The 15918-nt window shown below is 39.2% G+C and overlaps 1 protein-coding gene across 3 annotated transcripts in view; it reads right to left on the minus strand.

The window, feature by feature from the left end:
- Window positions 1-15918, minus strand: part of KIF23 (kinesin family member 23) — a 34520-nt gene that overhangs the window by 16968 nt on the left and 1634 nt on the right. For 2 of the 3 annotated variants that reach the window (XM_010363645.2, XM_010363644.2), the window contains exons 2-10: window positions 15705-15774; window positions 14268-14396; window positions 10020-10125; window positions 9640-9776; window positions 9339-9448; window positions 8435-8605; window positions 5596-5708; window positions 5321-5442; window positions 2567-2669 (exon numbers count right to left, since the gene is read on the minus strand). In XM_010363645.2, coding sequence (XP_010361947.1) covers window positions 2567-2669; window positions 5321-5442; window positions 5596-5708; window positions 8435-8605; window positions 9339-9448; window positions 9640-9776; window positions 10020-10125; window positions 14268-14396; window positions 15705-15774 — 1061 coding nt within the window. Of the gene's footprint in view, window positions 1-2566; window positions 2670-5320; window positions 5443-5595; window positions 5709-6451; window positions 6494-8434; window positions 8606-9338; window positions 9449-9639; window positions 9777-10019; window positions 10126-14267; window positions 14397-15704; window positions 15775-15918 lie in introns of all 3 variants that reach the window. The other variant, XM_030930250.1, reaches the window with a different exon arrangement.

The following is a 15918-nucleotide window of genomic DNA, read 5'->3' on the forward strand; positions in this document are numbered from 1 at the left end:
ATGTGTGTTCGTATTTTTTCATCGTTGCATAATCCCTCAAATCCCTTTTAGTTATCACCCTTCTCTGTCCTTCCCAAGCTAATAATCAAGGGCCTGTTGTTCCTCAAGCTTCTGCTTTCAGCTTGTTCCTCTCTATTGGCTATGAATTATTTTATCTCACCCAATTGCTTCAATCATTTTTCTATTGGCAAAGCCTAAACCTACAAACCTCAAGTCAAATCTCTCTCCTTCCAAATCCATGTACCTCTGCATCCAATTACAAGGCACTTTCACTTGCATAAATTGAACATTTCAAACACAACTCATTAACTGCCTACACCTGCTCCTAAAACCGCTTCTCCTCAAACACCTCCTTATTCTCCACATCCAGGTGGACCTACTTCCTAAGTAGCTCTCAGTGTTGTCTGACCTTTGCCTCCAGGTCACACAATTGCTTGCCTGAATTGCTGCAAAAGGCTCCTAACTGCTCTTTCATATATTCAGGCTCGCCCTTGGTAAATTATTTCTCTACACCGGCAAAATTATCTTTCTAAAAGACTAATAATCCTTCTTTAAGGGGAGGCTGTATGACACAGTATAAAGACACAAGCTGTGAAAGTCCAACCAACCTGGCTCCAGCCTTGAGAAATTTAACCTTCCCAAACCCATTTCCTCATCTGAAAAATGGGTATGATACAATCCTACCTATCTATTGTATCTAGATACTACAATACACACTAGACCCTTAATAGTTGGCAGCTAAACATTATTCCTTCAAGATAAAATTCAAACTTCTTGATATGAAAGACAAGGGTCTTCATGACCTTAGCTTTCTCTCCTGTCTCAGTTCTCATAGTTCACCAACCTACATCCTCTACTTCAGCTACTTTGACTCTGCCATATTATCTCAGGACTAAGCAACTGCCTCCTGGGACAGGAATGTTGCCTTTAATCCTATCCTTCTTCATACAACTCACTCCTACTCAATTTGTCACCTTCCCACTCCCAGATTGGTTTAGGCAGCCCTACCCTGCACTCCCATCATACTCTACTCAGAAAATCTAGTTTATCTACTGATCTCCTCTACTAGGATGGGCTCTTCCCAGCAGGACTGTGTCCTTTGTATCTGTGTTTAATTCCTGGCACACAGTAGGTACTCACTACATGGTTATTAACATAAAACACAACATGCAAGGTGACAGAAAACCCAGTTACACTGATTTGATCACACTGTATACATCTATCAAAATATCACATATACCCAAAAAGTATGTACAACTCTATTAATTTTTTAAAAAACTACAAAAAGGCAACATGCATAGATTTTAAAAAACACATATATAGATTGGCTATGTATCTATTTAAAGCCTTCAAATGACTTATGTTCAGAATTTTCCCATCTCTAGAAGCCAATTTTTACCACTAATAAATACTGAAATAACATTTCAAGGACCCAATACTGACCTACAATACTAAAAATAGACTTTTTTTTTTTTTTTTTGAGACAGCTTCTCTGTTGTCCAGGCTGGAGTATAGTGGTGAGATCAGGGCTCAAGCAGTTCTCCCACCTCAGCCTCCAAGTAGCTTGGAACTACAGATGTACCACACCCAGCTAATTTTTTGTATTTTTTGTAGAGATGGGGTTTCATCATGTTGCCAAAGCTGGTCTTGAATTCCTGGGCTCACGTGATCCACATGCCTTGGCCTCCCAAATTGCCAGGATTACAGGTGTGAGCCACCACACCCAGACTAATTGAATACAACTTTCCTCATTCTTAAAGAAATCAGGGTATTGTAATAGATTAATACCAAACCAGTATAATTATAAACTTAGCCTCTAAATTATCTAATGGAGGACAATTATGCTTAAACCATCCATCGAGGCTGGTTACAGTGGTTCATTCCTGTAATCCTAAGACTTTGGGGTGGCCAAGGTGAGAGATTACTAGAGCCCAGGAATTTGAGACCACCCTGGGCAACATAAGGAGAACCCATCTCTACAAAAAAATTGTTAAAAATTAGACAGGCATGGTGGTGCACATCTCTAGTCCCAGCTACTCAGAAGGCTGAAATGGGAGAATCAATTGAGCCCAGGAGTTTGAGGCTGCAATGAGCCATGATCACACCACTGCATTCCCTCCTGGGTAACAGAGTAAGACCATCTCAATAAAATTAAAAAAAAAAAAAAAAACAAAGAACCACCCACTGGCCAGGTGCGGTGGCTCACGCCTGTAATCCCAGCACTTTGGGAGGCTGAGGCGGGTGGATCATGAGGTCAGGAGATCAAGACCATCCTGGCTAACACGGTGAAACCCCGTCTCTACTAATAATACAAAAAATCAGACGTGGTGGCGGGCGCCTGTAGTCTCAGCCACTCGAGAGGCTTAGGCAGGAGAACGGTGTGAACCCGGGAGGCGGAGCTTGCAGTGAGCCGAGAAAGCGCCACTACACTCCAGCCTAAGCGACAGAGCAAGACTCCATCTCAAAAAAAAAATTAAAAAACTCCACCCATTGATAAGCAGATAATAAACTGGCGTTGCAAGTTTCTGAAAGTTAGAGCAATAAATAAATACTATGCTTTACTCACCAGCTTCACGTAATCTGTTTCCTTCTGCTCTGGTCCGGTTAGTTCTTTCACTTCCAGCAAGATCTACCAAGGACAACTGACTTACAGTGATTTGTTCTTTTTCCTAAAAAGATCACAAAGCCAATAACTTAAAATGGGTTATAACTGGTTTACAATGTTCTTTAAATAGATTCATATCAACAAGCTAAGTCTTAATGAACATTTGCACAGAACAAAATGCACAGGATAGGCAAAGGGTTCATATTTTAGGGAAGAGTTTGCTACAAGAGTTTGATAAATATACTCATGACATTAATGATTACTTGTCAATTGGCTGGTCTTCCTTCTGCATCAAACAGTAAGGTCCCTGAGAGCAGGGACTCTGTCTTTTCCTATCTTATCACCAGCATGCTGCACAGTGCCTACTACTCAGTAGGAACTCCGCAGATATTTGCTGAATAAGAGTCTAGAACAGGATTATCCTAAATTCTTCTATAATCGGATGTTTAATAATCTTATAATAACCTAATTTTGTAATGCTATAAATAATTTTTGGGGGGGGGCGGGGGAGAGAGAGTCTCGCTGTGTCTCCAGGCTGGATTGCAGTGGTGCCATCTACGCTCACTGCAACCTCCCCCTCCTGGGTTCAAGCGGTTCTCTTGCCTCAGCCTTCCGAGTAACCGGGATTACAGGCGTGCGCCACCATGCCCAGCTCATTTTTTTCGTATTTTTAGTAGAGACAGGGTTTCACCATGTGGACCAAGCTGGTCTCAAACACCTAACCTCAGTTGATCTGCCTACCTCAGCCTCCCAAAGTGCTTGGGATTACGGGGGTGAGCCACCATGCCCAGCAGATAATTCTTATAAAAAGAAGTGAAAGCCAAGTGGCACCTAACTGATGCTGTAATATTAGATGTGATTCAAGGGAAATCAGGTATATATGGAAGGCTGACTTATAACCATTTTTCTTTTTCTTTTTTTTAAGACAGAGTCTTGCTCTATCACCCAGGCTGGAGTGTAGTGGCGTGATCTTGGCTCACTACAACATCCACCTCCCTGGTTCAAACAATTCTCCTGCCTCAGCCTCCTGAGTAGCTGGGACTACAGGCGCGTGCCACCATGCTCAGCTAATTTTTGTATTTTTAGTAGGGACGGGGTTTCACCATGGTGGCTAGGATGGTCTCAATCTCCTGACCTCGTGATCTGCCTGTCTCGGCCTCCCAAAGTGCTGGGATTACAGGCGTGAGCCACGGCGCCTGGCCCTTATAACTATTTTCTAGCTAACAATTATTGAGTGTTGACTATAAGCTAAACACTGGACTAAGAACTTTACACACATTACCTCCTTTAATTCTCACAACCTTATAAGGAGGTTTTATTATAGCTAGTCAGTAAACAAATAGAAATCAGCTTTTAAATCCTGGAGGTCTTCAATACCACTCCTGTCACTTATAAACCTTCAGAATGCCACAATTTCATGATACAGTTTGAATAAATTACACTTTAATGAATTACAGTTATTAGATTATGTATACTCAGACTCATATGCTGTCACTAATTGACACAAGCCTTGTAGTGTGGCAGGCCCGGCAGTAAATAGTGATCTGCATATGGGGGACACTACTGGCCTATCAGCCAAGAGATGAACAACTTATAACACTGGCCACTTCCTAAACTATACCTACCCTGAAAAATGAATTACTGACATTTTACAACCATTAACTGAATTTCCACTTACAGAATGAGTCACCAGAGAGAAAACAATCACAGTCTTATTTTATCACTTCTATCAAAGAGATTTTTAAAGATCTGCAAACTTTTTTCACAGCAAAATTCAGGCTCTAAGATTCAATATCCAACTTCCAAAAACTATAATAACAGGGAAAAAAAGTTTTTAATGTCATCACCTACATACAGAGTCATCCCTCGGTATCCTCAAGGGATTAGCTGTAGGCTCTCCTACGGATACTAAATTTCACAGATACCAAATTCCATGGATGCTCAAGTCCCATGTACAAAATGGCATAGTATCTGCATATAACCTATGTACATCCTCCCATACACTTTTTAAAATTCTATTTTTTTAATTTTTTTTAGACTTACTTTATTTTTTTGCAAAGACAGAGTCTTGTTTTGTTGCCCAGGCTTGTCTCAAACTTCTGGCCTCAAGTGATCCTCCTGCCTTGGCCTCCCAAAAGTGCTGGGATTACAGGCATGAGCCACATATGCACCCAGCCCTCCTGTATACTTTAAATCATATTTAGAGTACTTATAATATCTAATACAATGTAAACACTATGTAACACTTTGTTATACTGTATTGTTTAAGGAATAATGACCAAAAAAAGTCTGTACATGGTCAGCACAAATGCAGCATTTTATTTTTGAATATTTTCAATCCGCAGTTGGTTGAATCTATAGATGTAGAACTCACAGATACAGAGAACCAACTGTGTATTTATTCTAGAGCAATCTTCATTGCAATAAAACCTCCCTAATTTAACTTTTTTTTTTTCGAGACAGGGTCTCACTCTGTTGCCCAGACTGGGGTGCAGTGGCACGATCTCAGGTCACTGCACCTCTGCCTCCCAGGTTCAAGTGATCCTCCTGCCTCAGCCACACAAGTAGCTGGGATTACAGGAGTGCATCACCGTGCCTGGCTGATTTTTCCAATTTTACTAGAGACTGGCTTTCACCATGTTGGTGGGATTACTCTAATTCCAAAAATTAAGGATAGAGTTAGAACCAGAAAAACTCCACATACTACAACTTTACCTGTAAGACATTGTCTCCATCTGCATCCAAGGGAGCCTGAACTAATTTAATGTTGAACACGCTATGGGAACGGCTGGACTCACGATTCAAATGGGTATTAGCAATACGTCTCTTTTTCTGGCCTATGACAACAGAGAAATCATTGGTCAAACCTGAACTCAGTCATTTCATTACACATGCTTTCTAGTAAGTCAAAAAAGATTGCCATTAAATTTAGTAGCAACTCTAGGTGACATTTATCATTCTGTATTTTTCTAGTTCTAGATGTTTCTAACCTCTCCAGAAAACTTCAAAAGCCTCCTCAGTAGATTTCACTTCAACTTCTGTACATCCTGCAACATACATGTTATGGTTCTTATCTTCACGAAGCAATTTAGATTGTGGAGGTCTATGGGAAAGAAAAAAAAGATTAGTTTCCTAAATTATGAGATGCCAGTACCTTCATTTAAGACTAAGACTAAAATGCCAAGTGACATGACATGTTATTCTTCTAATGAAAATTATATATATTTTATAAGTATATAATGTATAATACTCCAGAGAAATATTAACTTAGATAAGATTGTAAAGCTAAATAGTCAAGATTAGTTACATAACAAGATAACAGAAACCAATTTTGTTTTAAAAGCTTTGCTCTAATTTACTCTAAGAAAGCACATGAAACAATACTTACTAAACAATTTAGAGACCAAAGTAGTATTACAGCAACATCACATGCACAGGTTAAGCATCAAAATCTAGTATTTTCCTAATTTTAAAAGACTAGCAGATAGAACCGGTTCTGACCTCCTCGGCAACAGCAGAAAACAAATTCAGAAAGAGTTTGGTATATACCAGGAGTGGCAATCTTTTCAAAGTGGCTTATGAAGTTTTAGTCTGTATGACAAGATGAAGGTTGGGTAAGAGAGCTACCTGTTTGGTCTTAGTTTTGTGAATGGTGAAGATAGAGACATTTACCACTCACCATCACTGATAGTCAACAGTAGATCTGTCAGGAAGCAAGGAGGGCTTAGAGACAGCAGGCAGCCCAGTGACAATGGAAAATAATCTACATGCAAACATGCCACAGAATGCCAACCATAGTATAACTGCACCCTTCTCCTTAAGAAAAGAGCCAACACCATCACATACACAAAATCTGTGTTCCTCATGGGTGTGCTGCAACTGTTCCACCTACCAAAGGAATAAGGTAGAAGTTACTGTTTCTACAGCAGCCATCTCACACCAACATGTTCAGTCCAGACTGTGTCATATCTTAATGAATCACAATGAGTCATATCTTAAAAACCCTCCACTTGTAACAGTTTTTCATTGTATTAAAAACTACTAAAAGTTAACTAGCTTAAAAAAGCAGGTCTAACACCAACCTAACAAATTAAATATGAATTCAGTGCCAAACAAGCACCCTTGTATGTTCATTCAAGGAGTTACCCAGAAAGGTTACAAAGCACACAAGGTATTTTTGTCAATCTTCTTTTGTATAACTAAATAAAGCCAAGATATGATCCTTTGAAAATAATCTCCTTTAGAACAAACAAAAACTTGGCACGTGGGCATACATGAAAATGGATACACTCAAGATTAGAGTCAAGACAAGTGACACTTTAAAACAAATGGCAAAGTAATTAGTTTGATATAAAAAGTAATTGTCAGGCCGGGCATGGTGGCTCACACTTGTAATCCCAGCACTTTGGGAGGCCAAGGTGGGAGGACTGCTTGAGGCCAAGAGTTTGAGACCACCCTAGGCAACACAGTGAGACCTCTATCACTCCTATCTCTACAAGAAATTAGAAAATTAGCCAGGCATGGTGGCTTGTGCTTGTAGTTCCAGCTACTTAGGAGGCTAAAGTGGGAGGATCACCTGAACCCAGGAGGTTGGCTGCAGTGAGCTGACATGGCAGAGCAAGACCCTGTCTCAAAAAAAAGTAAAAAAGTAACTGTCTCACAAGGTCTTAACTCTCCCATGTATTGCTACACAACCTATCCCAAGTATTTTTACTATTACCAACATTCCAAGGGTAAATAAAGTTCTCACTTGAGGAAAGATTAAATAGAGCAAAAGAGTCTTCCTTGGCATAAACTCCTACGATTAATATTTTTACATTTAGCTTACTTAGCCATATTGTAATTGTTTTTCCAGTCAATGTGATGGAAATTCAAGGACTGTGGTAAAGATAACTGTATCAAAATGTGACTCACTAAGAACCACAGAAATACTTGTATCAAGTATGGCCTCAACCAGAGTCCACAAATTTTTCATGTAATTAAAAGCGGATATATACTGGTATGTATTTTCAGTCTAATGATTTTCTAAATCCAGCTGTTTCTCCAATAATATTCCATTAGATATACACACAGTTAAATATAAGACACAAGTCCTTGTATTATTTACGTTCTGAGAGGCCCTAATAAAGACGCATTGAAGACAAGCCTTTAGCTTAAAAACAAAGCCATCAACTCAGGAACAAGATACTAACATGAAACATAAGATTCCGGGGTCAACTCTGGCACAAATGCAGATTTATCATTTGTGATGCCAAGTGGTAACCAGTCTTACGTCTCAGAAAGGCAAGACCCAAGGAAATCTAGGAGGTAGTATTTCAACTCTGGTGGAATTACAGTGCAGATATCAGTCCATATTAATGAATGATAGAAGGTATGTAATTATTACTTGTACAGATAACAGCTTTAGGCTCCAGTCTGTAGAAATCACCAAGACACAGGTGGTTAAAGAGGCTACAAAACTCCCTTTACTGTGTCAGGTTCTTGAAAGTTAGTCCCAGAACACATCAATAGGGACACTTCCTTATATAATTAAGATCCTTCTCAAAACAGCCCAGGGCCCAGAGTTTTCAAAAGTAATCTCCAAGATGAATATTTGGGTCCCTCTTCTCCTTAGATGCTTTAACCCACTAGTTCCCTAATACAGCTACATATCTAGTTAATGATAAACATATTCAAACACCAAACTACGTGATATACAAATTATATCATTTCATTCTGAAAACAAATGCAAGCATTATTCTCATTCATAACTGAAGAAACTAAAGCTCCTTGAGGCAAAGTAACTTCCCCAACATTAACAGCTAACAAGGGTCTCTCTTCACTACTTACTTGGGTTTTATGGGATCAAACGGGACCTCTTCCAATAGATCATATATGTAATTATTATATATTTCAATATAAGAGACAAATACACCATAGACACTATCTTCATCAACCTCTTCTGCTTTGCAGAATTCTTGTACAGTTATCATATCTGCAAACTCTGGATCTACTTGTCGTCTAAAAAAAAAAAAAAGTTCAATTGTATACGTTGTAAGTCCATTTTAAAAGTAAATGATCCCAGCCGGACACAGTGGTTCACAGCTGTAATCCCAGCACTTTGGGAGACCGAGGCAAGCGGATCACCTGAGATCAGGAGTTCGAAACCAGCCTCGCCAACATGGTGAAACCCTGTCTCTATGAAAAATACAAAAATTAGCCAAGCATGGTGGCACGTGCCTGTAATCCCAGCTACTAGGGGAGCTGAGGCAGAGGGATCACTTGAACCTGGAAGGTAGAGGTTGCAGTGAGCCGAGATCATGCCACTGCACTCCACCCTGGGCAACAGAGTGAGACTCCGTCTCAAAGAAAAAAAAAAAAGTAAATGATCCCAAGGGGAAACTAACAGATACAATAAATACCTGCAATTACAAGCAGAAATACACAGAGCAACTTTATTCATACTCACAGTTTGCCAGCAGTATTCCCACGTCCTCCCAAACACACAACAAAGGCTTTGTATTATACCCTCTCCCAACCCACAGTGGCATCTTCTTAAAACAATGATTGAAACAAAATGTGCTCAGAGCCAAAGAGAAAACATCTGAGCAAAGAACTTAGAACATTCCTTAACTTTAATCTCACAAAAGTCAACTTCTCTATTTAATGTTCACCATTCCTTATGTCTGGGCAAACCACAGGAAAGAATCCTGTGCCCCTAAGGTCAGTGCTGCAGACAAATATAATTACTTACTTGCTAGAAGGGGTCTTTGCATTGGGCATAGCTTCTCTTTTCTGACGTTCTAATAAGGCATCAACCTCACACTGTATATCCATACTATTCCTATCATTAGATTTGAAAACCTGAAGTGGGGGCAAAAAAATCACACCACGTTTTGTAGAATTTAACTTAAATAGTAAGAAACATGCTTAAAAACTAAGGAACAGTTAAGGTTTCAAAATGAATCCAGTGCTTTGGTTCTTCTTTACTACTTCTGTATCCATCGGTGTCTTAGTCCAGCAAGATAGTCACAACACAAAAGAATCATACTTACATATCGTTTAGCTTGAAATGACCCGATACTGTTAAAGATCATGTCCAAACAACGAGGAAGCAGCCCTCCTTCCCCTGGAGAACCAGTCATTGTGTGAGTTTTTCCACTTCCCGTCACGCCATATGTAAAAAGAAGACCTACAGTGTAACAAGTCACAATGAGTTGTATCTTAGAAGTTCCCCACTTACAGTATTTCTTCACTGCATTAGAAAACACTAACAATTAGCCAGAGGAATTAAAAAAGGCAAGTTTAGCACCACCCTAACAAATTAAATATGGATTCAACACCAAACATAAATCAAATATATAAATATCAAAAAAGTTTTATCAGAAGAGGAGAAAAAGGAAAATCCAACAGAACTCCAAGAGTCACATCATACCATTTTTGCCATGAATGAGGTCATCGACCAAGGGATTAGCCACAACATCAAAGAGTTCCTTCTGGGTGGTGTGAGTGCCAAATACTTGTTTAAATGAATACTGAGTCTGTGGAGAAAGAAAAAAATGCACTAAATGGAATTCCACTATTATCTAGGCTAAAAATACATCTACTTAAACTCAAAGTGTTTATGACATTTAAGATCTAAGTATGCAAAGAAAAAATATAAATTGTCTTTACAGTTGGAACCCTTAGTTTTTTAGTTACTAAAAAGTCATGACATACCTATATTATACCAATTATAAACTGGTAAATGTTTTCAGTCGCAACTACTAAAGACAATGTAGAAAACCTTTTTTTTTTTTTTTTTTTTTTGAGATAGAGTTTCGCTGTTGTTGCCCAGGCTGGAGTGCAATGGCACGATCTCGGCTCACTGCAACCTCCACCTCCTGGGTTCAAGCGATTCCCCTGCCTCAGTCTCAGGAGTAGCTGGAATTACAGGCATGCACCACCATACCCGGCTAATTTTTATATTTTTAGTAGAGATGGGTTTCACCACGTTAGTCAGGCTGGTGTTGAACTCCTGATCTTAGGTGATCCACCTGCCTCAGCCTTCCAAAGTGCTGGGATTATAGGCGTGAACCACCGCACCCAGCCAAAAATGTAGGAAAATCTTAAGTCCACTAACACTTCTAATGTAAGGCTGATTTTGTTTTAATTAAGTGACAAAGATCAAAAAGTATTATAATGAGTCACGGTCAGCGATTTGTGAAAATCTACAAGCATTATGTCACACATGACTTTACTGTTTCCTAGTTTTTCTTTATAAAGGTGTCATTTAAAATAGCATAGCACGGGCACAGTGGCTCAAACCTATAACCCCAGCACTTGGAAGGCTGAGGCAGGAAGATCACTTGAGGCCAGGAGTTAAGAGACCAGCCTGGGTAAGCTCATCTAATAAAAAATTTTAAAAGTAAAAACAACAACAAAAAAAAACCCGCAAAAAACTGTGCTGTGGCTGCACCATTGCACGCCAGCCTAGGTAACAGAGTGAGACCCTGTCTCAAAAAAGAAAAAGAAAACAGACAAATAAAATAAAATGGCATAGTAGCATCATACCACATTTTGATGTACTATACTTTAAAATCAGAATATTATCTCATCTCTGAGTTCTTACATGAAATACATTTTAAATAAATTGTGACCTTTAAGAAAGTAAGAACACTTCAATTATCAAGGCTCTCTAAATACGATTCATAACATATCCTGTAAAAACAGCTTTAGAGTTCACAAAGAACAAACAATCTTGGAACTGAAAGGATACACATAGGCCAATACTGAGAAGATAGATGACCTCACAGTCCTCATGAATGACTCCCTCCTTTCAAGGTAAAGAAAACTGAGGCCCAAAGGTGAAACTTCTCTGAGCTCATGGAGTTAATTAGTATCAAAGCCGTCGTCAGTGCAATGTTTTTGTTTTCTTTCTTTCTTTCTTTTTTTTTTTTTTTTGAGACAGAGTCTTGCTCTGTCACCCAGGCTGGAGTGTAGTGGCAGGATCTCGGCTCACTGCAACCTCTGCCTCCTAGGTTCAAGCCATACTCCTGCCTCAGCTTCCCCAGCAGCTGGGATTACAGGCGCCCGCCACCACACTGGGTAACTTTTGTATTTTTAGTAGTGACGGGGTTTCGCCACATTGGCCAAGCTGGTCTCGAACTCCTGATCTCAGGTGATCCACCTGCCTTGGCCTCCCAAAGCCCTGGGATTACATGCGTAAGCCATCATGCCGGGCCGCAATGCTCCTTTCATTATATAATGTTGCCTTCTGTCAGAAAGCAGTGATTATTTTTAATCCCCATCAAACCTTTTTATATCTACTTGATACCTTTATTTACACATACTTGAAATTTACTTAAAGAAGTAAAACTCAGTAAATCAGTGTTTAACCATATCATATCCTCAAAGACCTGCTCCTCCATAAAACCCCCCCAGACCATTCATTCTTGCTGAAGCCATATTTACTGTCTGATGAACAGAACATATAAGGTACATATTTCTTGGAAGTTTACATTATAGTAGAGGAAAGACAATAAACAGGTAAATAAATAGATTGTGGTTAAGTAATATAAAGGAGGTACACAGAGTACAGATCAGGGGAGAGGGGCTGTGGGGTGCTGTTTCTGATTGCACAGTCTATACGACCTGAGGTGACATTTAAGCTGAAACCCAAGAATGACCCATGCTAAGATCCAGAAAAAGTCCAGGTTAAGGCAACAGCTAACAGCCAAGATTCTGCCTTATCCAAGGAACTCAAAGGATTGGATAAATACTAAAAGATGAATGAGGGTGGAGGGTGGAGGGTGGAGAGACAGATGGGAGGCGGATGAAGCAGGATTTTGTAAAGGTTTTGAATAGGAAAATGATGAGATTTTATGTTTTAAAAGAACACTGTCTGCTCTGTAGAAATGGATTAGAGAAGATTTCAAGTGGAGGCAGTTGGGCTTTGGCAGTCTTGTCAATGATATCCAAAGCACACTCAGCAAACCAATGCCTGTCTGAGAACTGTTACAAGACTACTTAAATGTTTAGAAAATTGTTTTTTGTTTGTTTGTTTTTTCGAGATGGAGTTTCACTCTTGTTGCCCAGGCTGCAGTGTAATGGTGCAATCTCAGCTCACTGCAACCTCGCCTCCTGGGTTCTTCTGTCTCAGCCTCCCAAGTAGCTGGGATTACAGGCACGCACCACCACACCCGGCTAATTTCTTTGTATTTTTAGTAGAGACAGGGTTTCATCATATTGGTTAGGCTGGTCTTGAAGTCCTGAACTCAGGTGATTCGCTAGCCTTGGCCTCACAAAGTGCTGGGATTACAGACATGAGTCACTGCGCCCGGCCAAATGTTTAGAAAGTTTTACAGGCATTTGGCACTGCTCAATTATCAGTAATTCAGCACATATTCAATAGGCTCATCTCTATGAAGAGATTATGAACTAGTTCCCTGTTGTCTAACTCACACGGGCAGTTCCATCTAGCACAGTTGTACAAAAGTCCCAGCTGTGATGCATTAAAAATAAAAAAGCTACTCCTTCATTACAGTAGCACTGGTCTCAGTGGTTAATAATGGGGCTCAGACTAGGGTGGTGGCAGTGGAGATGGAAATGAAAGGACAGTTTCAAGACACATGTTGGAATATAACTGATAGGAGCTACTAATGAACTAGTTATGAGGAGGGGCAAGTAAATGGTAGGTACCAAGTTTCTGGCTTGAGCAACTGGACAGATGATAGTGCCATTCTTTGAGAAGAAAACAAGGGAGGAAGTATTTAGAAAGGGAATAAGAAAAATCAAGAACTCCTTTTTGGGCATGTAAAATTTGAGATGCACATGTGACATCCAAGCAGAGATATCAAGTAAGTGGCTGAATGTTTAGAGCCAGAGAAAAGGTTTCAGCTGGAGATACAGGGAGAGCTGGAGCGGGAAACAGGGGAGTGCTGCTGACAAACAGGTTATAATGAGGATGAAGAGGTTTACATCAAATTTAGCACCAAAGAGGCCACTGGAATTCTTCTGAAGAGCAATTTCACAGGAATAGTAGGCACAAAAGAGTGAGTGACAGCTAGAAGTAGAAATGGTAGCCTGCCTGAATTAATCCTACTGCATTCCCACAGTCCCCTCATCTTTAGCACACCTAACTTTCTGTCTTATTTATATGAGAATTATTTGTTTATCATATGTCTTAAGTTATAGACTTTCTAAAGGCAAGGAGTATATCATGCTCATTTTTTTAAAATCTCCTTCCCCCCTCCAGCTATTAGCTCAGCACATTTGCTAAATATTTTTGAGTTGGTTCAAAATTTTACTAAAAATAAAAACACTGCCTACGAGATTGATGCAAGTATACAATGCCTATTATTAAATGTTACTTTAATTTCCACACATGAAGTTGTATACATAAAACTGCCTAGTACAATCATGTATCATTCCACATTAAATCATCCCTAACACATGCTCTAAAAAACAGTAATACACAGGGTAAGAAATTATCTGCTAAAAGCAATCCTCTAACTCCAGCATACCAAAGATATGTCTGTGCATCCCAGAAGTCAAAAACACTTTAGATACAGTGGTTATAATGAAGTAAATAAGTCTTTCGAAAATGTGGGCTCACAAATGAACTTTGTTACATTTAAAAATGTAAAAGTCATTCAGGAAACAACATATTGAGAAAAAATAACTTGGTTCAAATCAGAATTACCTCCTTATAGTCTCCATTTCGGTTCAGTCTATAGCCCTCAGGAGTATGAAGCTGAACAGTTGTGTTATTGATCACTTCTATGCAACACTCTTGATCAGGAAAGCCCAGTGGGCGCACCCTACAGTATACCTGAAGAAATAAGAAGGTGCTTAAAGAACAAAGTTTGATCTTATGCCTGATTTTTCACTTAAGCTTCTCATTCATTCCTTCATTCATTCAACAAACATTTGGCCTCTCAATTTTAGAGCTCTGTATCTCCAAGAGCTATGAAAATTAAAATCTGCTACTTGAGATTGACAAATACAGACATATATTAGATACGAGAAGACTTTAAATACACACAAAATTAAATTTTGATAATAAAAATCAAATTGCAGTGTATTCACTACTATATTGTACACAAATAATAGTTATACTAATATCTCTAAAAGTCAACATGTCACACAATGAGATTTTTAAAACTGTTAGAATTTCTTGGAAATCGATGTCAATTTAAAAACTTGTCAGTTTAACCCGACATTTAATATACAAAGACTTTTTATTTATTTATTTATTTATTTATTTATTTGGAAACAGAGTTTCGTCGCCCAGGCTGCAGTGCAATGGTGTGACCTTGGCTCGATGCAACCTCCTGGGTTCAAGTGATTCTCTGCCTTGGCCTCCCGAGTAGCTGGGACTACAGGTGATCCACCCGCCTCAGCCTCCCAAAGTGCTGGGATTACAAGCGTGAGCCACCACACCCAGCCTACAGAGACATTTTTGAAAGCAGGGGAGGGGGCTTGAGGAAAACTCATTCAGGTGTGTGCAAAGCACCTGGTTCCCCTAACTCAGAGCCAGCGACCCACTCCAGTGGCAGCAAGGGGTAGATTTAAAATACCTCAGAGCAAAGAACGCTTTTTGTTTGCCATTTGCTGTTTTGTTTTAAAATTCTTATTCCTTTTGCCTGCTTCATTTTTCCTTCATAATTTAACATTTGCTTTTAAAAGCAAGTTCCCAAGCCAGAAACTAGTGAAGTACTTGAATTATGAGTAGATACTAGACTGAATTAAACTCAGTCCCAAGAAGTTTGGAACTCTCCTTCATGCCATCAGTTACTGTATGGCATGAACTGGGTTCATATGAACTCACTTCATATTCTTTGGGATGAATATGAACCCAGTTGGAGATTTTTAATTATCTAACTCGCCAAATTATAATTACAGAAGGTATGCAGTTGACAACCAAAGACTTCATTTTACTGGACTAATTAATCTTACAGAGAAAATTTCACAGCTAGAACTAGTTTTACAGAATTTAGTACATCCATTTAACTAACTGTTCTTTGATTATATTTCCACATGTCTTCTTCCTTCCCTTCCAAGCACACACATAAGACAGAAAGGACTGAAGAGAGAAGTTTCTTAAACACACACACATAAATTCACAGGGAGACCTTACCCCAACTGGGTCTTTAAGGTTCGTTTGGGACCCTTTTTTCACGATAGGTTTCCGGGGTGTCTTAGCTCTCCTGGTCATAGATTCAAAAAATAACAATAACTTTTTTTCAGTTCAACACTAATACAAAAGCCTCACCTAAAACTTACACAATCTTTCTAGGTTATCTGTAAATTATCCCTTAGCAGTTCCAAAACACTGCATCCCAAATAACATG

The sequence above is a fragment of the Rhinopithecus roxellana genome, chromosome 5, assembly GCF_007565055.1.
Source record: "Rhinopithecus roxellana isolate Shanxi Qingling chromosome 5, ASM756505v1, whole genome shotgun sequence".
Taxonomy (NCBI): domain Eukaryota; kingdom Metazoa; phylum Chordata; class Mammalia; order Primates; family Cercopithecidae; genus Rhinopithecus; species Rhinopithecus roxellana.